This window comes from Leuresthes tenuis, unplaced genomic scaffold (genome assembly GCF_036924035.1).
Source record: "Leuresthes tenuis unplaced genomic scaffold, fLeuTen1.0.hap1 SCAF_7, whole genome shotgun sequence".
NCBI classification, from domain to species: domain Eukaryota; kingdom Metazoa; phylum Chordata; class Actinopteri; order Atheriniformes; family Atherinopsidae; genus Leuresthes; species Leuresthes tenuis.
This window is the reverse complement of record NW_027325361.1, coordinates 1,654,009-1,679,008: the sequence shown is the minus strand read 5'-3', so window position 1 is coordinate 1,679,008 and position 25,000 is coordinate 1,654,009. Positions and strand designations below refer to the sequence as shown.

The following is a 25,000-nucleotide window of genomic DNA, read 5'->3' as shown; positions in this document are numbered from 1 at the left end:
CTCATTCATCAAAGTGCAATGAGGACCTTTAGTCGGGAACATGATAAAAAGTGCGTTTTTATGCAGATGACACTGACATTTATACATCGACAGCTTCTTTAAATCAACTTTTAAACTAACAATGAAAGCAGAAAATGTTTTTATGATCATTAAACAGATTAAACAGCCTTGACGGAACCTGTTTTATATTGTTTTAAAACCTTAGAAGCTAAACATGTGACTTTTAGTTGTTTCAGTGACAGTTTTCTGGTTTGAACGTTTTGTTTTGTGCTGACTTCCTTATCTTCTCGTTATCAATGCTACGTTATTTTATTCAATTCAGTTTGAAAAGTGTGATGCACAACTCAAACTAACCGAACCAAACCGACTCATTCATCAAAGTGCAATGAGGATCTTTAGTCGGAACATGATAAAAAGTGCGTTTTTATGCAGATGACACTGACATTTATACATCGACAGCTTCTTTAAATCAACTTTTAAACTAACAATGAAAGCAGAAAATGTTTTTATGATCATGAAACACTTTTGAAGACGCTTTGAGAACAGTAGAAAAGTAGAAATAAATACATAATTTTTATTTTTATATATATATTTCTGTGCATATCCCCTGAATTATTCTTTGTTATGACACCTTTATGGTTCCATACCTGGAAGCTAAGAGGTGGAGGATTGAAAAATGTAGCTTCTCTTTATCAATGCTGCGTTATTTTATTCATTTCAGTTTGAAAAGTGTGATGCACAACTCAAACTAACTGAACCAAACCGACTCATTCATCAAAGTGGAATGAGGACCTTTAGTCGGGAACATGATAAAAAGTGCGTTTTTATGCAGATGACACTGACATTTATACATCGACAGCTTCTTTAAATCAACTTTTAAACTAACAATGAAAGCAGAAAATGTTTTTATGATCATTAAACAGATTAAACAGCCTTGACGGAACCTGTTTTATATTGTTTTAAAACCTTAGAAGCTAAACATGTGACTTTTAGTTGTTTCAGTGACAGTTTTCTGGTTTGAACGTTTTGTTTTGTGCTGACTTCCTTATCTTCTCGTTATCAATGCTACGTTATTTTATTCAATTCAGTTTGAAAAGTGTGATGCACAACTCAAACTAACTAAACCAAACCGACTCATTCATCAAAGTGCAATGAGGATCTTTAGTCGGAACATGATAAAAAGTGCGTTTTTATGCAGATGACACTGACATTTATACATCGACAGCTTCTTTAAATCAACTTTTAAACTAACGATGAAAGCAGAAAATGTTTTTATGATCATTAAACAGATTAAACAGCCTTGAAGGAACCTGTTTTATATTGTTTTAAAACCTTAGAAGCTAAAAATGTGACTTTTAGTTGTTTCAGTGACAGTTTTCTGGTTTGAACGTTTTGTTTTGTGCTGACTTCCTTATCTTCTCGTTATCAATGCTACGTTATTTTATTCAATTCAGTTTGAAAAGTGTGATGCACAACTCAAACTAACTGAACCAAACCGACTCATTCATCAAAGTGCAATGAGGACCTTTAGTGACACAGCTGTGGTGTAAAGGTCTTTCATCACATCAGACCGTCCCTCAGAGGTAAGAGCGAACAGCCAACTGAGGAAAGTTAAACTTCCAGCAGCTGCAGATTTTAAAGAGTTTAAAAGAAAATGCAGAAAATCAACACATGTATTTTGTTATTCGACCAAAGACTTCTCTGACAGATGGATGCAGGAACAACTCCATTTGCTTGCTTACTCTGCAGTTTGGGCTTTAATCAGGCAGGTCAGCGCTCTGTCAAAATAATGAAAAGGGTCAAGATCTCAGCCTTTGAGGAGCGTAAACGCTGGAGTGAGTTTGGAGTCCCGAGACGTTTCCTCGCTGCTTCATAAATAAACTCTGCGGCCTCAGTTTATCATTAGAGTTATTAACGGGCCGGGCTGATGGATGTGAGGAGGAAACGCTGAGTGCGACCTTCTGGCTGTTGGAGCTGCTGAGAGCTGAGGCTCTGACAGACCATAATAATCTTTCCCTCGTCCCTCAGAGGTCAGGAGACGTTTCCCCCTGGAGCGAATGTTTCCGGTCCATCCGTGTGGAGACAAAGTTCTCCGCTTCAGACCCAAGAACAAGTTAAAACACTATTAAATTCAGACCGTTTGCACGAAGCTGTGCAGGAATCTTCCCGTTTGCACCCCGAACTTCCTGCTTCCAGGGATGAATTTAAGTGGTTTGGATCCAACAAACAAAGCAGATGCTGTTTCCTCCCTTTTACTGAAAAGGTTCTTTTCTTTTTACCCAAATACATCTCAACAAAGAGAACATTTTCCCCTGAATGTGCTCGTATATGAGCTGTGCTTCCACAGTTTAATCTGATGAGTAGTTCTACAGAAATGATCTAAACGGGCTCATTTTCCATCTGATGTGGCAACAAACAACTGTCTTATTGCTTCATAAACACACTGAAACAGCTGATTTTACGCTGCTGCTTTACCTATTTTGCATGTGGTGAATAAAACTGATTCACATGAAGCAGGAAATGTTTAAATAAGTGTCGTTTCAGAGCTTAAAAGCAGATGTTATGGTGCTTGGAGGTCCAGGCCTGTGAGATCAGTGTCATGCAGACACTAACCAGGATCATTTAGGCTTCAAAGACTTGAGTTTTTATGCTGATTTTATGTTTTTTAGATATTTTTTAGACATTTTAAAATACAGAGTGTCATGCAGACACTAACCAGGATCATTTAGGCTTCAAAGATTTGAGTTTTTATGCTGATTTTATGTTTTTTAGATATTTTTTAGACATTTTAAAATACAGAGTGTCATGCAGACACTAACCAGGATCCTTTAGGCTTCAAAGGCTTGAGTTTTGATGCTGATTTTATGTTTTTTAGATATTTTTTAGACATTTTAATGAGTTTTAAAGCCTTTCATTTACAATCAACCAATAATTTCTCGAGCATTAAGTGGAGCTTGATTGGTTGAAGTGGTCAGATATGAATAAATTATGAGTAAAGAGGGAAAAGTTATCATTTCATTGTATACATGCGTTATTACCTGAAATTAGGCTCATACAGATTAATGGATTCAAAATGTTTTAATATTCCACCCAAACATCACATTTTAGAAGCTTTGCATCAGAGGGCCTCAAACATCTCTGCTTTAAACTACAAAGTTTCCTTTTAGTCATCATGATTAACCCTCAGCTGTCACTGCTTTGATGCTGATTTTATGTTTTTTAGATATTTTTTAGACATTTTAAAATACAGAGTGTCATGCAGACACAAACCAGGATCATTTAGGCTTGAAATACTCGAGTTTTGATGCTGATTTTATGTTTTTTAGACATATTCTGCTTTTATTCCTCTGCTTTCTGAGAGATAAAACCGACTCTCCTGATGTTGTCACCAATGCAGATCTACAGCAGAGAGCCTGTCCAATCAGAATGAAGCAGAGCTGCAGCGGCGCCTGGCGGAGCGACAGGACGAGATCCGCCACATGCAGGAGATCCTGGAGACCAAAGTGCAGCTGCTGCAGGAGGTGGTTCAAGATTACTGCTAAAACTGTGACAGAAGCAGCGAAAACGAGCAGAAAATCTTCAGTTTTGTGTGAAGTTTGCATTTCTGGGGCCTTTCATCTCGTCCATGTGTGTTCAGGAGGCCGAACTGGCACGAGACGAGGCCCAGCGGATGACCTCGCTGGCGGACTCTGAGGCGCAGCGCTGCCTGGCTCTGGAAAGGGAGATGATCGAGAGGATGGAGGAGAGAGGAGGACTCTGCACCCAGCGAGGCCCGGCCGACAGAGAAAGGTGATTTATGCAGTAAAAATATCAAAAACCCGAGTAAAAAGAAGATGTTTTTGGTTTTATTTGTTTTTTTATTGAGTCAGGAAGTCCAATAAGTCTTAGTCTCAGTCAACATGGCAGAAAAAGACACATAAAAGACCACCGAGGGTGAAGAGTGACGCTGGCAGGCCTCACAAAAATGTTTTCAGCAGTTCAGCTCAGCAAAGAAGAAGGAAACCAACGGAGCATGGAAACAAACTGTTTTCCCTGGCTTTGAGTTGAACATTTAAGACCTGTGGTGGTTCAGTAATTGGCCGTGTGATAGGATGGAAGGACGTAGTTTTCCTGTGTATTATCTGCACGAATCAGCAGCTTTTATCAGAAACAGGACATTTTCTCCTTCACATAAGCAGGAAAAACTGCATCCCTGCGCATATAAAGGAAAATATGAGCAGTTATAATGTTCAGCCTCACAAAGTGCTGATAAAAGTGATGAGATTTATCTATAAATTCATCTTTTTATTGATTCTACTGTCTGCTTTTCTTTCTGGCTGCCTCCCTCACCACAGGCCATGATATCAGCAGAAAGAGACCCTTTCTTCACAGTTTAAACCTCAGAGAGAAGGATGTGCTGCCATAAATCTGGACTATTTATGAATGAACAAGCAGTCAACGAGCTGCACAAAGTGAATTCAGTGCAGCCTGCTACACTATATCAAACAGACTTATCTCTTTACCAGCTAAAAACAAGGGCAAGAACCTGTTCTTCTCTTTGTAATCTATGATTACAAACTGAATCTTTGGGGTTTTAGCACGAAACAGCAAGACTGAAGGGTTCTTCCTTTGCAAAACATCATCAAAATACTTCACTTAAACAAATAATCCATAAAATATTTCCATTTGTACAGCTGCTGGTGTAAATGTTCCACCTGCAGCTCCAATCTGCTGGGAAATTACAAAAGCAGAAGCTAATTTCTGGCTAATCCTGCGGAGGTATTAGCATTAGCTGCAGCCACAGCATGCTAATAGCTAATGCTAATGCTAATGCTAATGACCAGCTGAGGCAGTTTAGACATGAGCTTCTCATTTCCTACTACACGTCTTCTCAGTTTTGTCCCATATCCTCTGCCGTAGATTATCCAAATCTGGATCAGCACCAAAGATGAATCACTTCTCATTTTGCCTCCAGCTCTGCTAAAGTTTTCATGCATCCTGCAAACAAAGCTCCTGCCCTCCTTTTCTGAGTTATGATCAGCATTTTCCACGGCTGGAGCTGTTTCTGTTCCCAGCTGCTCTGCTTGGTGCTTCCAGAGCAGCCTGAGCTCTGATCTTCATGCTGGAACAGGCCAGATCAGGTGGATTTTCCTCCTTTAACGCTGGTTTTCTGTCTCTCTGTGGCAGGGTGATTGAGGAGTTGTCGCAGCAGAAACACTCGCTGGGTCTCCGTGTCAAAGAGCTTGAGGCCAAAGTTCACGACCTTTCATCATCTCTGAAGAAGACAGAACGAGAAGCTGAGGTATTTCCACCATATCCTCCCCTGATGTGATGCACACATCCTCACATCAGTCCATTAAAGCTCAGGTTACAGAAGACTGGGACCTCCTGGGGGGTAGAAATGTGTTGAAATATTTACTGATTTCACTTTATTACTTGATAAATAATGAACTTAAAGGTTTCTATCTTCACTCCTCGACCAGTAGCTTCAAAGAGCAGCGATTAACTGATCATTAAATGATCACATGTTGGTAAAAGATCCGGCAGAGGAAAGGATTCAGTCCAAAATCAGTGGTTTTCCATGGTCTGCAAACATCATTTCTACACCTCAGACCTGCAGCATCCCATAAAGTCAGTGAACCTTTTCCCACTTTGTGTCCTTCTGCCAACACTTAAAGCCGTTCTGACTCTGAGGAAACCAGGTGATGCAGAGTTCCAGCTGTTATTTTGTCCCATTCCTCCTTAAACAGGTCTTAAGGTGTGCAGCAGTGCGGGGGGGGCGGTTGTATGTGTTGATTTTCAGCCTTTACTCATTCTGTAAACCCCATAAACAGACTAAACTGATCACTTTTACATGTTTTAACATTCCTAAAAGGCTTAAAATAACTTTTACAGCCACAAATTGGAAAAACTTTGGATAGTTTTCTGCAGAAGCAGATGAAGAAAACAGTTATTTTGATGTTTTCTCTTACTTTTACTTCCTGTCAGTCAGTCTGAACTCAACATGTTTCCTGTTCAGCTTCATTTAATCTGTGAACAAACATCATTTCTACACCTCAGACCTGCAGCATCCCATAAAGTCAGTGAACCTTTTCCCACTTTGTTTCCTTCTGCCAACACTTAAAGCCGTTCTGACTCTGAGGAAACCAGGTGATGCAGAGTTCCCGCTGTTATTTTGTCCCATTCCTCCTTAAACAGGTCTTAAGGTGTGCAGCAGTGCGGGGGGGTGGTTGTTTCTCTGCTGGGGACAGGTCAGGACTGCAGGCAGCCAGTCCAGCACCCGTACCTCTTCTTCCTCAGCCAGGCCTTTGGACTGTGGCAGAATGTGGTTTTCCATGGTCTGCTTGAACAATGCTGGGACGTCCCAGGAAAAGATGTGGCCTTGAAGGCAGCATATGTTGCTGTAAAATCTCAGTGAGCTTTTCTGCATTAATGCTGCCGTCACAGAAGTGGAAATGAGCTTTGCCCCCTGATCCAACCCCATACCATCACAGAGCCTGGCTGCAGGGACTGGCTGCTGACAGCAGGCTGGATGCTGCTTTTGCTCTTTGCTCCATTTCTTCCAGCAAAGATGTGGAATACTGATGGGTCTGACCACAGCACACGTTTCCTCCGTGTGACGGTCCATCCCAGACGCCTCCGAGCCCAGAGAAGTGGACGAGGTTAACATCAGGCTTCTTTCCTGCACAGTAAAGCTTGTGAATGGAACTCTGTATTGTGGTGCTGGACAAAGGTTTCCACAGTAATCCCTTGTCCAGGTGCTTCTATCAGCTGCTGATGAATGACGGTTCTTGATGCAGCGTCTGAGGGGTCAGAGGTCACGGGGTCCAGCTTAGGCTTGCTCCCTCGTCCTTTACACTGAAACTCCTCCAGGTTCCCTGAATGCTTTAATGATATTCTGCTCTGTAGAGGCAGAAATATGCAGATCCCTTCCAGTCTTTCTCTGAGGAACATTGTTTTAAACAAACTGGAGCTCCTCTGAACATCTTTGCCTTCATGGAGGCTGCTTTAGGACCAGATCAGGGTGACAGTCACCTGTGTTTTTAACCCTTATTATCAGCCTTATTCTCACTCTTTTTGGAATGTGTTGCAGCTTGAAATATAAAAATTTATGTTAATGAACATATTAAATGAAGCCGATGAGACAAAAGGCCAAATATGTGCTTATTTCTGCTTCTCTCAAGTAAAAACGATCCATTTAATAACTGGATGAGTTGTAAGTTCTATAAAATGTCTTAAATGTAAATGTAATTTATTTCTACAGCCCTTTACAACAATCCATTTCGGTACCAAAGTGCTTTACAGCAGATAATAAATAAAGAAAAGAATAAGTACAAAACAATAAAATAACAGTAAACACAATAAAATAAAATACAGCAAAATTGAATAAGAGAATATAAAAGTGTCACCATACTACTGGGTATTAAAAGCCATCTGAAATAAATATGTTTTTAGCCCAGATTTAAAGAGGCCCTTATTATTAATAACAATAATAAGCAGGAAACAATCACGGAATATTGATCACAGGTTTTATCTCATGTTAAACATCTTAATTTATGTACAAATGTTTTGTTTCCTGGTGACAAAAAGCACAAAGTTCACGACCACCTTAGAGTTTTATTGTGAGCTTTTATCATCATTATTACGGCTCTGGCTGCTTATCTGTGGTTATTTTATTGATCTATATATTATCCTGGTTACAGTCAGCTTTCTGAACATTGTTTGGTAAGTTTTGCAGGCCTGAAAAACCCAAATGGATGCATATCAACACATTAAATGAAGCTGATGAGACAAATCTCACAACTTTTCCTGATTTCCGTACTTCCAGACTTCAGTTTCGGGCTCTGAACGGGACCCGGTTCTGGTCTGAATTCCCCCCCGGTTACCGTCACCTCCTCTCTTCTCCCATCGCTCTATTCTGAGGTTTCTGGCTCAGACCGGCCAGCAGACTTAGATAACAAACTGTTTTTATACCCACAAGTGGGTCAGCAGAACTGTGGCAGAGCAGCAGAGTCCATTTTATGGCAGATATTTATACATTTTAAGAGGCTGAATGTGAACCAGAACTAAAATCTAAGTTTAATCTGATAAATCCTGACTCAGCAGCAGGTTTGCTGTCGGGTTCAGTGTCGGTTTGTTCATTAAATGAAGCTGAGGGAGCAGGTCGGCTCAAACAGGATCAACAGTTTATTGAGGACTAGCCCCACCTGGTGCCACCTGCTCTGCACATGCAGCAGAAATGCATTAACGGGACACTTTTACACCCCGGTCCCAGTGTTTTACTGTAACTGCACACAGTTCATGATCTCTGATGTCTTTCCATATTTATTTCCCTTTTTATTTGCTTCTTTCAGCTGGATTCTAACAGAAAAACTTCCCATTATGACAAAAAAAACGTACATTTACGTTAAAACTGCTTTCAGTTACCAAAAGAGTAAAATTAATGTAAGAAATTCAGTTTTTTCCCAAAATAATGAACCTTATCATGTAAAAAAGTAGAAATGTTTGGAAAAAAATGACAATAATAAGAATTATATTTTATACAACATCAAGAAAAAGTAAATAAGATTCTATTTAATGACAGAAAAAGCTTAAAAAAGGAATAAAAGAACGATTTTAATAACGATTAAAATAACTTGAATGATTAAACTGTTTTATGCCACCAGAAATGAATAATCTAGAAGCACTTTGTGGGTTTTAGACTGAAATTAAGAAGCCATTTTAAACTGGATCTTTAGGCACTTTGTCACAAAGACACATCATTTGTTCCCATTTCTTTAGCTGCATCTATGAAAAACAGCAAAGAAAACACAGTTTGACAGACAGAAAATAGGATTTCTGCAGCAACAAGGTGATTCCCAAAGAGCTATTAGCTGAAAACTTGGCATATCTCAGCATGGTGTGCAGTGTGTCCTTAAAACATTTGAGGAAACTGGACAAGTGGAGGACAAAAGAAGAAGTGTCAGGCCTAAAAAACTATCTCCAGCAGATGAACAGGATCTGAAAGTGATGTCCTTAAGAAAGAGGAAAAAATCCAGCTGTGACCTGACAGGACCTGAGAGATGCATCTGGACCTTCAGCTGATCCATCTACTGTTGGCCCAAGCCTCATCAGAAATGGTCTCCATGGAAGGGTGGCTGTCAAGAAGCCGTTCTTAAGGAAGGGAAACAGGGAGAAAAGGCTGAGCTGTGCCAAATGACACAAGAAGTGGACTGAAAATCAGTGGCAACAGGTCTTATGGAGGGATGAATCCTCCCCAGAGCCCGGACCTCAACATTATTGAAGCAGTGTGGGATCATCTGACAGAGAACGGAACAAAAGGCAGCCCACATCCAAAGAAGAGCTTTGGGATGTCCTTCAAGAAGCCTGGAGAACTATTCCTGAAGACTCCTTAAAGAAATGACACAAAGCTTGTCTCAGAGGGTTCAGGCTGTGTTGGAGAATAAAGGAGCTCAGACCAGAGATTCACTTTAAAGCTGCTGAGAACTGATAAAAAAACTCTGTTTCTGCCTCAGATTCTGGGTTTATGTTCATGTTTTATCATGTTTCAGTGAATCTCTGCAGCTGCTTCAATGCGTGGATTTAAAGGTTTTCACAGTAAAAGAAACAATTTCCATGTTTTTGGGAGAAAGAAAGAACTGGATCTGAATTATTCTGAATTTAATTTGGATGCAAAACAAATGTGATTGATGAAAAGAGTGAAAGTAAAACTAATTAATTTCCATCTGTTAACTGTGAAAACTGCATGTTTTGCATCATATTGTAGGAAAACGTCTTGTTTTGTGTCTTTATGCAGTCAGAGGGATGCACGGGGCAGCTTTTCCCTTCAGAAGCAGCAGCATCACCTGCTTTTACTGCTTTTTATCTGTTTATTTAGCCTCAGTTTCCTCTTTTATCGCGGTTCTAATTACTCTGAGCAGACTCTGCGTCTCCACGGCTCCTGAGAAGGAATCTGCTGTTTACGTGTCAAACCGAGAGGTTTGGGAGAGGAAACAGTGGAGACACCTCCTCTGTCTGCATCAGCATTAACTCTCAGCTGTCACGTGTCTGCGTCTCAGAGGAAAATAAACGGCCGGCGCAGTCCATCAGCGGCGTTTGGCACTTGGCTCTGATTAGGATTAATTGATTTTTGATTGCGTGCCTCGTTCCGGCCGCTCTTTGTTTGGCGCCGTGTCTCCAGAGGCCCGAAAGGTGACGAATGGAGATGCAGTCAGGCCCAAAGGGGGTCAAATCCGCGCAGAAATGACACGTGAGGGCAGTTGTATCAACAACAGATCCAGCCTGCTGTGGGGATGGAAGACGGATGGTGATGCATCTGTGGGCCGCTGGGAATGAGGTGACATCAGCCCTCAAACAGCTCAAACAGCTCCGTCCTGCTGCCTGACTGCAGCATCATGTGATCCACAGACACACCCGAAAGGCCGCTCCCTGCACGTGAAGGTGCCCCCGGCAAAGGCATGAACTCATTCCCCGCTGACATATCTGGAAAATCTAATGAATCTCAGCTCCCTTTTACAAACACTGTGCTCTAAAACTGAATTAAAGAAGCTGTCAATGAATGTTTTCATACCAGATTTTTATAAAACCGAGTATTTAGTGAGTAAAAGTGTCCAAAAAACATCAGCTGAACGTAGCAACAGTGTGTTAAACAGTAAATAAGAGCAAATAAGGCAAATTAAAAGGTAGAAATGAGACTTTAAAAGAGTAAATGAAAGGGAAGAAATCTTTATTACAGAGATTTAATAACCTGATGGAGCAGACTGGATCATCTGAGGGGGAAATTCTCTAAAAGTGCCTTTAATCGTTGATCTTTTTCAGATTTAGATAGTTTACATCACTAATATTGTCATCATAAAATAAGCTTTTTGTATCTTTGTGTAACTTTTTTTCATTAGGAAACATTAATTCCCCCTTTTCCCGAACTGTAAATGATTAAATCCCGTGTCTGTCCCGAGAGAAGCCGACATGAAGGCAGCAGCGGTGAAGGTTCAGGGCGCAGATTCCCCCCTGGTTTCCTGTAAATGGTTCAGTCCAAGCAGCAGCGAGACCTCCCACTCCTCCCCTGATTCCAGGACGAAAAAAAAAACTATTTCTGCAAAATCCGCTTCAGTTTCTTTTCGATTTTGTGTTTTCAGAATCAGAATCTCATCCTTAAAACTTTATTAATCTTTGCTGTTAACAAAGCAGATCAGTTTCAACCAAAACTAAAAAAAAGAACATTTAGAAATCACAAATGATTTGGTGATGGGTTTCATGGTTTGTCATCATTAACACAAAGTGGTTTAATGCTGTAAATAGCTAAACCTTTGGATTAACTCAACTGACTAAAGTTTAATTAGCAACTCATTATCAAACAAGTGGTTCGACTTTGTTTTTTTTGTCAAAAGATTCAATTAATTTTTAACTTTTTTTTTTTAATTAGTAGAAAATCTTAAAAAAATATATATGTTATATTAGATTGTTTTTAAAAAGCAGCAGTAATTCAAATTAAAACCAGATTATCCATCGATCCATTTTCTATACCGTCAATCCGTCGGTTGGGTGGCGGATGGGCTGGAGCCTATTTAAAACCAGATAATGAACGGTAAAAGATTAAATTAATTTTTAACTATTATTTTAAACTAGTTGAAAATCTTAAAAAAATATATATATATTAGATTTTTTTTTTAAAAAGCAGCAGTAATTCAAATTAAAACCAGATTATGAACGGTGCTATTTGCAGCCGCGGAGTGGTGCATCTTCGCAGACATCGACGCTCTTTGGTTTCTGTCAGCGGAGCCCTGTTGTCTCGCTGTGAGCCTCTTCCTCCACCCGCAGCTGATGCTGACGCCTCTTCCTCCACCCGCAGCTGATGCTGACGCCTCTTCCTCCACCCGCAGCTGATGCTGACGCCTCTTCCTCCACCCGCAGCTGATGCTGACGCCTCTTCCTCCACCCGCAGCTGATGCTGACGCCTCTTCCTCCACCCGCAGCTGATGCTGACGCCTCTTCCTCCACCCGCAGCTGATGCGGCCGCTGTCGGTGGATCGAGGCCGGAGCGAGGACCCGGACAGAAGCCGGCGAACCTCCAAACATCCGAACTGAAAGCTCGTTTTTTTCCGTGTTCGAGTCGGATTCCCGCAGCGGGGAGATGCTGTCATGTAAAGAGACAGCAGTGACCCAAACGCAGGAAACGCCGCGGTGACATCAGCTGAGAGTAGTTTCTGAGGGGGAAGCATTTGGACTGAAAGCCTGATTTGATGTCAGAGGAAGTGAAGCCGCGACAGAGACACTTTCACATCCGCTCCGTGGGGGGAATCTTCTTTTTCAGCGCGGATCACGTTGCTGTGTCAGTCAACGTGATCCGGCGAGATTTGAAGGCTTGAACCAGGAACCCCTGAACCAGGAACCCCTGAACCAGGAACCCCTGAACCAGGAACCCCTGAACCAGGAACCCCTGATGGATGCTGCAGCCGCTTCTGTCTCTTCTGACCTGCCTTGTCCGAATCCATCCTGGTTTATGATTCGGTTTGATGACGTCATAGCTTCAGGGATGACGCTTAAAGCCAGAATTCATCCTGAGATTTGAGCCTGTGGTCATTTGCAACCTTTAGCTGCACCTCAGGCTTTAAACGCGTCTCTGAGCCTTGGAATAAACCTTCAGAGTCAGACTTTGGCTTCATGAGAGCAGAGCTGCTGCCGAAGCGTTGCTCGGACGCTGTAAAGTTCCTCCTGTGGAGATGCTGGACGTGGTGAAGATGAAGGAGGCCTGCAGGATCTGCGCCCGGGAGCTCTGCGGTAACCAGCGGCGCTGGATTTTCCACCCGGGAGCCAAGCTCAACCTGCAGGTGCTGCTGTCCCACGCCCTCGGCCAGGAGCTGACCCGGGATGGCCGTGGAGAATTCGCCTGCTCCAAGTGCGCCTTCATGCTGGACCGCATGTACCGCTTTGACACGGTGATCGCCCGGGTGGAGGCGCTGTCTCTGGAGCGGCTGCACAAGCTGCTGCTGGAGAAGGAGCGCCTGAGGCAGTGCATCGGAGGCCTGTACCGAAGGAGCAACGCTGCGGAGGGCGGAGCGGCGCCGCCCGGGTCCAGGCTCGGGCCCGGCGCCGACCCGGTGTCTGAAGACTCTCCTGTGGTGGATCTGTCAGCCCTGCACGATGGGAGATACTCGGACCTGATCCAGGAAGATCTGGCGTACTCTGTGTATGAGTCCTGGGCTGAGAAGGAGGACCCCAGCCTGGACCTGCTCCTCCACCAGTGCTCGGGAGCCGACTCCGGCCAGAAGCCGAGGCGGTGCCGAGGATGCGCTGCGCTCCGTGTTGCCGACTCGCACTACGAGGCGGTCTGTAAGGTGCCCAGAAGGGTCGGCAGGAGCACGTCCTGCGGCCCGTCGACCCGCTACTCCGCAGCCGGAGCCGCGGCAGCTTCTGAGGCTGCAGCTTCTGAGGCTGCAGCTTCTGAGGCTGCAGCTTCTGAGGCTGCAGCTTCTGAGGCTGCAGCTTCTGAGGCTGCAGCTTCTGAGGCTGCAGCTTCTCAGGCTGCAGCTTCTGAGGCTGCAGCTTCTCAGGCTGCAGCTTCTGAGGCTGCAGCTTCTCAGGCTGCAGCTTCTGAGGCTGCAGCTTCTCAGGCTGCAGCTTCTGAGGCTGCAGCTTCTCAGGCTGCAGCTTCTGAGGCTGCAGCTTCTCAGGCTGCAGCTTCTGAGGCTGCAGCTTCTCAGGCTGCAGCTTCTGAGGCTGCAGCTTCTCAGGCTGCAGCTTCTCAGGCTGCAGCTTCTCAGGCTGCAGCTTCTCAGGCTGCAGCTTCTGAGGCTGCAGCTTCTCAGGCTGCAGCTTCTCAGGCTGCAGCTTCTCAGGCTGCAGCTTCTCAGGCTGCAGCTTCTGAGGCTGCAGCTTCTGAGGCTGCAGCTTCTCAGGCTGCAGCTTCTGAGGCTGCAGCTTCTCAGGCTGCAGCTTCTCAGGCTGCAGCTTCTGAGGCTGCAGCTTCTGAGGCTGCAGCTTCTGAGGCTGCAGCTTCTCAGGCTGCAGCTTCTGAGGCTGCAGCTTCTCAGGCTGCAGCTTCTGAGGCTGCAGCTTCTCAGGCTGCAGCTTCTCAGGCTGCAGCTTCTGAGGCTGCAGCTTCTGAGGCTGCAGCTTCTGAGGCTGCCTCTGGACCTGGGATGGAGGCGGATAAGACCGCCTGTGAGCAGAGGAGCTCCAGCCCGGCCTCTTCTGCTGAGTCTCTGGACACCGCCGTGGACGTCGGTTCCATCCCTGCTGACCTTAAAGGCAGGGGGGCTCCAGAGGAGGCTCCAGTGAAAGGACACCTTCCCTGGGACAAACCCCCAAGTGAGAGCTCCCTCTCTGGGCTGGAGATGATGCTGAGCCTGCTGCGGGGCTGGGAGTACCGGCCCGTGAAGCCCCACCGGGGCAGCAAGCTTCCAGTTCTGGTGAAACCCAAGCTGGAGCACAGCCTGTCCATCCCACTGAGGTCGCCCTGCGGGGGGGCCGCAGACTACGAGCTGTTCCCCCCCCAGAGGATCCCAGAGGTGGTGGTCCGCTGCCCCCAGCTGGAGCTGCAGGCGGAGCTGGAGGAGCTGGAGGAGCAGTGGCTGGATGACTACGTTCAGTGTGGGCCGTTCCGCTTCCAGCAGGTCAGGAAGAGCTGGAACATGTGCTCATTTTAGGCTTTAAAGACGGTGTTTTTGTAACCTGATACCGAAACCTTTATTCTCTCCAAGTAAAACCACAAACCTTTTTGATTTGTGGGAGTATTTTGAGTCGTCCGAAACCTTTAATCCAGTTTATTAGAAAGAAAACTGCAGAGTTCAGGCTTCCATCCAGGTCCAAACGGCTCGAATCCGCTGAGAAAGTGGAACGCCGACCCGCTGCTTTCATTACCCTCGAGAGGGACCATTAGTACCCCTCTTCATCAGTGTCCTAGCAACCCTTCGGTTGCCGCGGCAACAGTCTCCTAAGTGCTGCAGCAGTTGCCGGTTGGTCTTCAAAACTCGTATTGTCATGTTAATCATCGGTTTGAATGTGGCTCATTGTGCCAGGAGCAAACAGAGAGACAAAGCAGTTTCAGTTTATTATGTAGACGTGCACGGTGCTGGTGCACGGTGCTGGTGCACGGTGCTGTGCACGGTGCTGTTGCACGGCGCTGTGCACGGCGCCGTGCACTCTTACCGCTGCACTTATTCTCCCAGCTCTGAGTTGATGCAGTTGCAGAGAAGGTCACACAGAGCTGGTTCTGTCTCTGAGGGCCTGTGACATCACGTGATGTCACAGGCCTTTAGAAACAAAAACAAGGAAGTGATCCAGCAGCAGCCGCCATCACGGCCCGCTGTGGCTCAGTCAGCAGCTGCAGGGCGACACACAGACTCTGTTTGTCTGGAGGCTGCACACCAGCCTCTGATCCAGCCTGCAGACAAAGTCTCACTGAAAAGAACGCGTTAGAAAGTGTTTGCAGCAAAGATGGAAACATTTAAACGTGCCGGATGTGTTCCTGTGTGCAGGAAGCTGCTGATGTGATTCCTCCTGTGTTTCAGAGAGTGATTGACGAGCAGCAGGGGCAGCTCAGTGAGTACCAGGGGGCTGCTGGTCAGTGTGTTGCTGAGCTGCAGGAGGCCCAGAGCCAAGTCCGCTCGCTGCAGGCCAAGATCAGAGCCGGCGAGTCCAGGATCCAGGTACAAACGCCTTCATCTGTGCACGCCATCCCTGGGAAGCCTCTCCATGGATGGACAGCATCTGTTTGTGTCTGTGCAGAAGCTGCAGGAGCATCTGGCCCAGATGGAGCTGGAGCTGCGCTCGGCCCGCGAAGAAGCCCAGCAGCAGGAGCGAAACATCCAGAACCTCAGCGACACCGTGAACTCCAAGGAGGCAGAGGTGATGGAGGCTGGGAGGAGTAGAGTTCAGCGGCTGGTCTGAGGCTGAAGGAAGGGGTTCAATGGGGTTCAATGGGGTTCAATGGGGTTTAAAGGGGTTTAAAGGGGTTTAATGGGGTTTAACTGGGTTTAACGGGGTTTAACGGGCTTTAACGGGGTTTAACAGGGTTTAATGGGGTTTAACGGGGTTTAACAGGGTTTAATGGGCTTTAATGGGGTTTAATGGGGTTTAAAGGGCTTTAATGGGGTTTAAAGGGGTTTAACGGGGTTTAATGGGGTTTAAAGGGGTTGAATGGGTTTTGATGGGTTTTAATGGGGTTTAAATGGGGTTTAAAGGGGTTTAACGGGGTTCAATGGGCTTTAATGGGCTTTAATGGGGTTTAAAGGGGTTTAATGGGGTTTAAAGGGGTTTAATGGGGTTTAAAGGGGTTTAATGGGGTTTAAAGGGGTTTAATGGGGTTTAAAGGGGTTTAATGGGGTTTAATTGGGTTCAATGGGGTTCAATGGGGTTTAATGGGGTTTAATGGGGTTCAATGGGGTTCAATGGGGTTTAAAGGGGTTCAATGGGGTTCAATGGGGTTCAATGGGGTTCAATGGGGTTCAATGGGGTTTAAAGGGGTTCAATGGGGTTTAAAGGGGTTTAATGGGGTTCAATGGGGTTTAATGGGGTTTAATGGGGTTTAAAGGGGTTTAACAGGGTTTAACGGGGTTCAATGGGGTTCAATGGGGTTCAATGGGGTTTAATGGGGTTCAATGGGGTTCAATGGGGTTTAACGGGGTTTAACGGGGTTCAATGGGGTTTAAAGGGGTTTAATGGGGTTCAATGGGGTTCAATGGGGTTTAACGGGGTTTAATGGGGTTCAATGGGGTTTAAAGGGCTTTAATGGGGTTTAAAGGGGTTTAATGGGGTTTAATGGGGTTTAACGGGGTTTAAAGGGGTTTAACGGGGTTTAAAGGGGTTTAACGGGGTTTAATGGGGTTTAACGGGGTTTAACGGGGTTTAATGGGGTTTAACGGGGTTTAATGGGGTTCAATGGGGTTTAAAGGGCTTTAATGGGGTTTAAAGGGGTTTAATGGGGTTTAAAGGGGTTTAATGGGGTTTAAAGGGGTTTAATGGGGTTTAATTGGGTTCAATGGGGTTTAATGGGGTTTAATGGGGTTTAATGGGGTTCAATGGGGTTCAATGGGGTTTAAAGGGGTTCAATGGGGTTCAATGGGGTTCAATGGGGTTTAACGGGGTTTAACGGGGTTCAATGGGGTTCAATGGGGTTCAATGGGGTTTAAAGGGGTTCAATGGGGTTTAAAGGGGTTTAATGGGGTTCAATGGGGTTTAATGGGGTTTAATGGGGTTTAAAGGGGTTTAACGGGGTTTAACGGGGTTTAACGGGGTTCAATGGGGTTCAATGGGGTTTAATGGGGTTCAATGGGGTTCAATGGGGTTTAACGGGGTTTAACGGGGTTCAATGGGGTTTAAAGGGGTTTAATGGGGTTCAATGGGGTTCAATGGGGTTTAACGGGGTTTAATGGGGTTCAATGGGGTTTAAAGGGCTTTAATGGGGTTTAAAGGGGTTTAATGGGGTTTAATGGGGTTCAATGGGGTTTAACGGGGTTTAAAGGGGTTTAACGGGGTTTAAAGGGGTTTAACGGGGTTTAATGGGGTTTAACGGGGTTTAACGGGGTTTAATGGGGTTTAACGGGGTTTAATGGGGTTCAATGGGGTTTAAAGGGCTTTAATGGGGTTTAAAGGGGTTTAATGGGGTTTAAAGGGGTTTAATGGGGTTTAAAGGGGTTTAATGGGGTTTAATTGGGTTCAATGGGGTTCAATGGGGTTTAATGGGGTTTAATGGGGTTTAATGGGGTTCAATGGGGTTCAATGGGGTTTAAAGGGGTTCAATGGGGTTCAATGGGGTTCAATGGGGTTCAATGGGGTTTAAAGGGGTTCAATGGGGTTTAAAGGGGTTTAATGGGGTTCAATGGGGTTTAATGGGGTTTAATGGGGTTTAATGGGGTTTAAAGGGGTTTAACGGGGTTTAACGGGGTTCAATGGGGTTTAATGGGGTTCAATGGGGTTTAATGGGGTTCAATGGGGTTCAATGGGGTTTAACGGGGTTTAACGGGGTTCAATGGGGTTTAAAGGGGTTTAATGGGGTTCAATGGGGTTCAATGGGGTTTAACGGGGTTTAATGGGGTTTAATGGGGTTCAATGGGGTTTAAAGGGCTTTAATGGGGTTTAAAGGGGTTTAATGGGGTTTAATGGGGTTTAATGGGGTTCAATGGGGTTTAACGGGGTTTAAAGGGGTTTAACGGGGTTTAAAGGGGTTTAACGGGGTTTAACGGGGTTTAACGGGGTTTAACGGGGTTTAATGGGGTTTAACGGGGTTTAATGGGGTTCAATGGGGTTTAAAGGGCTTTAATGGGGTTTAAAGGGGTTTAATGGGGTTCAATGGGGTTTAACGGGGTTTAAAGGGGTTTAAAGGGGTTTAACGGGGTTTAACGGGGTTTAACGGGGTTTAAAGGGGTTTAACGGGGTTTAAAGGGGTTTAACGGGGTTTAACGGGGTTTAATGGGGTTCAATGCTTGTGTGTGTCCAGGCTGCAGAGCTGTGCAGAGTCATCGAGGAGCAGAATAAGATGCTGTGCTCCCTCAAAGAACTCGCCAATCGCAGCCAGCTGCAGCAGCTGCAGGTTTGTCCTCCACAGAAAAGATAGAATTATATGTGCAGGCACCTCACACAGAGGCTCCTTCATCTGATCCTCACCCCTTCATCTGATCCTCACCCCTTCATCTGATCCTTACCCCTTCATCTCATCCTCACCCCTTCATCTGATCCTCACCCCTTCATCTGATCCTTACCCCTTCATCTGATCCTCACCCCTTCATCTGATCCTTACCCCTTCATCTGATCCTTACCCCTTCATCTCATCCTTACCCCTTCATCTGATCCTCACCCCTTCATCTGATCCTTACCCCTTCATCTCATCCTTACCCCTTCATCTGATCCTCACCCCTTCATCTCATCCTTACCCCTTCATCTGATCCTCACCCCTTCATCTCATCCTTACCCCTTCATCTGATCCTCACCCCTTCATCTGATCCTCACCCCTTCATCTCATCCTCACCCCTTCATCTGATCCTTACCCCTTCATCTAATCCTTACCCCCTCATCTCATCCTCACCCCTTCATCTGATCCTCACCCCTTCATCTGATCCTTACCCCTTCATCTGATCCTCACCCCTTCATCTGATCCTTACCCCTTCATCTAATCCTTACCCCCTCATCTCATCCTCACCCCTTCATCTGATCCTCACCCCTTCATCTGATCCTCACCCCTTCATCTGATCCTTACCCCTTCATCTGATCCTCACCCCTTCATCTGATCCTCACCCCTTCATCTGATCCTCACCCCTTCATCTGATCCTCACCCCTTCATCTCATCCTTACCCCTTCATCTGATCCTCACCCCTTCATCTGATCCTCACCCCTTCATCTCATCCTTACCCCTTCATCTGATCCTCACCCCTTCATCTGATCCTCACCCCTTCATCTCATCCTTACCCCTTCATCTGATCCTCACCCCTTCATCTGATCCTTACCCCTTCATCTAATCCTTACCCCCTCATCTCATCCTCACCCCTTCATCTGATCCTTACCCCTTCATCTCATCCTCACCCCTTCATCTGATCCTCACCCCTTCATCTGATCCTTACCCCTTCATCTCATCCTCACCCCTTCATCTGATCCTCACCCCTTCATCTGATCCTCACCCCTTCATCTCATCCTTACCCCTTCATCTGATCCTCACCCCCTCATCTGATCCTCACCCCTTCATCTGATCCTCACCCCTTCATCTGATCCTCACCCCTTCATCTGATCCTCACCCCTTCATCTGATCCTCACCCCTTCATCTGATCCTCACCCCTTCATCTCATCCTCACCCCTTCATCTGATCCTCACCCCTTCATCTGATCCTTACCCCTTCATCTGATCCTTACCCCTTCATCTGATCCTCACCCTTTCATCTGATCCTCACCCCTTCATCTGATCCTCACCCCTTCATCTGATCCTCACCCCTTCATCTGATCCTCACCCCTTCATCTGATCCTCACCCCTTCATCTGATCCTCACCCTTTCATCTGATCCTTACCCCTTCATCTGATCCTCACCCCTTCATCTCATCCTCACCCCTTCATCTGATCCTCACCCCTTCATCTCATCCTCACCCCTTCATCTGATCCTCACCCCTTCATCTGATCCTTACCCCTTCATCTGATCCTTACCCCTTCATCTGATCCTCACCCTTTCATCTGATCCTCACCCCTTCATCTGATCCTCACCCCTTCATCTGATCCTCACCCCTTCATCTCATCCTCACCCCTTCATCTCATCCTCACCCCCTCATCTGATCCTCACCCCTTCATCTCATCCTCACCCCCTCATCTGATCCTCACCCTTTCATCTGATCCTCACCCCTTCATCTGATCCTCACCCCTTCATCTGATCCTCACCCCTTCATCTCATCCTCACCCCTTCATCTCATCCTCACCCCCTCATCTGATCCTCACCCCTTCATCTCATCCTTATCCCTTCATCTGATCCTCACCCCTTCATCTGATCCTCACCCCTTCATCTCATCCTCACCCCCTCATCTGATCCTCACCCCTTCATCTCATCCTTATCCCTTCATCTGATCCTCACCCCTTCATCTGATCCTCACCCCTTCATCTGATCCTCACCCCTTCATCTGATCCTCACCCCCTCATCTGATCCTCACCCCTTCATCTGATCCTCACCCCTTCATCTGATCCTTACTCCTTCATCTCATCCTCACCCCTTCATCTGATCCTCACCCCTTCATCTCATCCTCACCCCTTCATCTCATCCTCACCCCTTCATCTCATCCTCACCCTTTCATCTGATCCTCACCCCTTCATCTGATCCTCACCCCCTCATCTGATCCTCACCCCTTCATCTGATCCTCACCCCTTCATCTGATCCTTACTCCTTCATCTCATCCTCACCCCTTCATCTGATCCTCACCCCTTCATCTCATCCTCACCCCTTCATCTCATCCTCACCCCTTCATCTCATCCTCACCCTTTCATCTGATCCTCACCCCTTCATCTGATCCTCACCCCCTCATCTGATCCTCACCCCTTCATCTCATCCTCACCCCTTCATCTGATCCTCACCCCTTCATCTCATCCTCACCCCCTCATCTCATCCTCACCCCTTCATCTGATCCTCACCCCTTCATCTGATCCTCACCCCTTCATCTGATCCTCACCCTTTCATCTCATCCTTACTCTCTGCCAGGCCTCCGGTGCAGAAACCATTCGAGGTCACAGCGAGGTTCTGGCCCTGCAGGCCTCTCTGTTCCAGGCTCAGCTGGAGATGCAGGGTGTCCAGCGGGTTCAGCGGCAGGCAGCCAGGGCTCAGGAGGACCAGAACCGGGCCCTGGAGAGGCTGGAGACAGACCTGCAGGGGGCGCTGCAGCACAGGAGGGAGACGGAGAGGCACAACCAGGTGAGCAGTGTTCCCTGAGCTGGTGAAATGCTCTCCTGGCTGTTTGTATCTGATCTTCTCCTTAAATCTGTGGCGCTCAGGAGCTGCAGCTGGCTCTGCAGAAGGCTCGATCCGCTCTGCAGGAGAGGGAGGAGCTGCTCAGAGAGACTGAGCTCGAGCGTCGGAGGGAGAAGGAGGACAAAGAGAGGACCATCAGGGAGCTGAGGACGTCTCTGCAGACCAAAGAGCAGCTGCTGCAGGTCAGATACGCTGAAACCTGCAGGCCACAGTCTGCTCCTCTCTCCTTCTTCCACTGTTCAAACGTTTCTCTGCCATCTTCCAGGAATACTCCGACATGCTGGAGGATCCGAAGGAGAAGAGCGACTCTCTGCTTCAGAAACTCCGCCAGCGCATAAGTGAAAGAGACCGAGCTTTGGAGGTAAAACTCCACAGGATGCAGGAGCTGATCTCTGTGGCTTTAATTTAATCACACTTTCACATCAGCTACTCACTGAATGTAGCTGTTACAAGACCTAAAACAAGACGTTTTCCTACAATATGATGCAAAACATGCAGTTTTCACAGTTAACAGATGGAAATTAATTAGTTTTTTGTTTTACTTTTACTTTTTGTTTTGAATCCAAACTAAATTCAGAATAATTCAGATTCAGTTCTTTCTTTCTCCCAAAAACATGGAAATAGTTTATTTTACTGTGAAAATGTTTAAATCCACGCATTGAAGCAGCTGCAGAGATTCACTGAAACATGTTCAAACATGAACTTAAACCCAGAATCTGAGGCAGAAACAGAGTTTTTTATCAGTTCTCAGCAGCTTTAAAGTGAATCTCTGGTCTGAGCTCCTTTATTCTCCAACACAGCCTGAACCCTCTGAGACAAGCTTTCTGTCATTTCTTTAAGGAGTCTTCAGGAATAGTTCTCCAGGCTTCTTGAAGGACATCCCAAAGCTCTTCTTTGGATGTGGGCTGCCTTTTGTTCCGTTCTCTGTCAGATGATCCCACACTGCTTCAATAATGTTGAGGTCCGGGCTCTGGGGAGGATTCATCCCTCCATAAGACCTGTTGCCACTGATTTTCAGTCCACTTCTTGTGTCATTTGGCACAGCTCAGCCTTTTCTCCCTGTTTCCCTTCCTTAAGAACGGCTTCTTGACAGCCACCCTTCCATGGAGACCATTTCTGATGAGGCTTGGGCCAACAGTAGATGGATCAGCTGAAGGTCCAGATGCATCTCTCAGGTCCTGTCAGGTCACAGCTGGATTTTTTCCTCTTTCTTAAGGACATCACTTTCAGATCCTGTTCATCTGCTGGAGATAGTTTTTTAGGCCTGACACTTCTTCTTTTGTCCTCCACTTGTCCAGTTTCCTCAAATGTTTTAAGGACACACTGCACACCATGCTGAGATATGCCAAGTTTTCAGCTAATAGCTCTTTGGGAATCACCTTGTTGCTGCAGAAATCCTATTTTCTGTCTGTCAAACTGTGTTTTCTTTGCTGTTTTTCATAGATGCAGCTAAAGAAATGGGAACAAATGATGTGTCTTTGTGACAAAGTGCCTAAAGATCCAGTTTAAAATGGCTTCTTAATTTCAGTCTAAAACCCACAAAGTGCTTCTAGATTATTAATTTCTGGTGGCAACAAGCTTTTTACTTTAAATTATCAGAGAAAGTGAGTCTCAGCTAAACGAAAGTGTCGCTCTTTAAAACATTTTAAAGCTTATTAAAAGCTGAAATTCTACACGTCACGTAGAGTTTAGAGATGATTTATTGTTCTGCCGACCTGCAGCGAGCAGTGGATGAGAAGTTCTGCTGCGTGGAGGAGAAGGAGGAGGAGGCTCGCCGCCTCCAGCTGCTGCTCCGGGAGAATCGGAGAGACCTGGAGAGGCAGCGCTGCGTTCTGGCCAACAACGAGGAGACCATCACTGTAAGGAAGCTCAGATGAAACGCACCTCGACTCTGAGGGGCCCGGCTTTCTGATCACACTGTTTCTGTTAGAGTCTGGAGGTGCTGGTGAGGGGAAAGACTCTGGAGCTGGAGCAGGTGAGCGACGGCTGGAGGAGCCTCCAGCAGCGGCAGCAGGACGGCGAGGAGAGGCAGCGCCGCGTCCTGCGGGAAAGAGACGCCATCATCGAGCAGCTGCAGGCGGCGCTGCACGCTCGCACGGAGGAGGCTCAGGTACAGAGTTAATATGTGGTGCTGAGGAGTTTTACTGAGATAGAGGTGAAGACAGAATGAATCAGAGGCCCTAAAGGCAGCATAAATACACGGGATGAATGAGGTCCCAGTACAGATCCCTGAGGAACGCCACAGGTTAGACGCTCTAAGGAGGTAGATCCATCAAAATGCTTTTTGTTACAAACATAAGAAGCAAACTACGACACAACACTGGTTCATCCCTTGAGTTAGGAGCCTTTTTTCTGCCTGAAGGGTTCAAAGCTCAGAGTTAAGTGGCTGAACAAAGAAAAAACACTGAAAATGCTCAGGAACAAGGACTGAAGATGAGGGAAAAAGCAGAAAATGTCCAAAGAAAAACTGTGAGAGAGCTTCAGAAAGCTGCAGAACAGTTGATCAGGACACTTTAAAGGTTTCAGAAAGCTGCAGAACTGTTGATCAGGACACTTTAAAGGTTACAGAAAGCTGCAGAACTATTGATCAGGACACTTTAAAGGCTTCAGAAAGCTGCAGAACTGTTGATCAGGACACTTTAAAGGTTTCAGAAAGCTGCAGAACTATTGATCAGGACACTTTAAAGGTTTCAGAAAGCTGCAGAACTATTGATCAGGACACTTTAAAGGTTTCAGAAAGCTGCAGAACTATTGATCAGGACACTTTAAAGGTTTCAGAAAGCTGCAGAACTATTGATCAGGACACTTTAAAGGTTTCAGAAAGCTGCAGAACTATTGATCAGGACACTTTAAAGGTTTCAGAAAGCTGCAGAACTGTTGATCAGGACACTTTAAAACCAGACTCTGAACTGCCACCCAGCACCACAACCTGGTCTAAGGTTTGAACCATGTTCTGAAGTTCTGATCCAGCTCGGTTTTAGTTGAACTGCTTTAAAGGTGATGTTTCCACCTTTTTGCTGCAGGATCTGCGCTGCTCCCTGCTGGCGAAGGTCCACTCTGCTCCGCATGATGTTCTGGAGGAGCTGAAGCTCCGCCTCCAGCTTAAAGACCGCCTCTTCCAGGAAGTGTTGGCCGATCGGACCCATCAGGCCCGGGAGCACCAGGAGCAGGTCCAGGATCTGCTCAGAACCCTCAGCTCCAGAGACCAGTATCTTAAGGTGGAGTAGAGGACCAGAGCAGAACCTCCGGCTGAATAAAGAAGCTGGGATTAATGAATCTGTTCAACTCTCCAGGACTCGGCGAGCCAGCTCAGTGAGGTCATCAGCGAGCAGGCGGCGAGGCTGCAGGAGCTTCGCAGACAGATGAGCTTCGGATCCAGGCCTGACTCTGGGCCTGACTCTGGGCTGGACCTGGCTGCAGAGCTCCAGGCGGCGCAGGAGGAGCTGCGACTGGCCCTGAGGAAGCAGAAGGAGAGCCAGGAGCTGAGCAGGAGCCAGGCCGCCCGGCTGGACTCCCTCAGCAGGACTCTGCATGTGAAGGAGGAGACCATCAGGGTCAGTGTGGGGGGGCAGAAAAACCTGAACATATCAGGATG

General features: G+C 46.2%; 1 protein-coding gene across 1 annotated transcript in view; it reads left to right on the top strand.

Annotated features, from left to right (window-relative positions):
• Positions 1-11,766: 11,766 nt before the first annotated feature.
• Positions 11,767-25,000, top strand: part of pde4dip (phosphodiesterase 4D interacting protein) — a 52,432-nt gene continuing 39,198 nt past the window's right edge. Inside the window, exons 1-12 of the mRNA XM_072388866.1 lie at positions 11,767-13,442; positions 14,124-14,591; positions 15,489-15,626; positions 15,706-15,825; positions 18,416-18,508; positions 21,139-21,348; positions 21,429-21,587; positions 21,671-21,766; positions 23,127-23,264; positions 23,336-23,515; positions 24,429-24,623; positions 24,699-24,959. Coding sequence (XP_072244967.1) covers positions 12,699-13,442; positions 14,124-14,591; positions 15,489-15,626; positions 15,706-15,825; positions 18,416-18,508; positions 21,139-21,348; positions 21,429-21,587; positions 21,671-21,766; positions 23,127-23,264; positions 23,336-23,515; positions 24,429-24,623; positions 24,699-24,959 — 2,802 coding nt within the window. The 5' untranslated portion in view covers positions 11,767-12,698. The remainder of the gene's footprint in view (positions 13,443-14,123; positions 14,592-15,488; positions 15,627-15,705; positions 15,826-18,415; positions 18,509-21,138; positions 21,349-21,428; positions 21,588-21,670; positions 21,767-23,126; positions 23,265-23,335; positions 23,516-24,428; positions 24,624-24,698; positions 24,960-25,000) is intronic.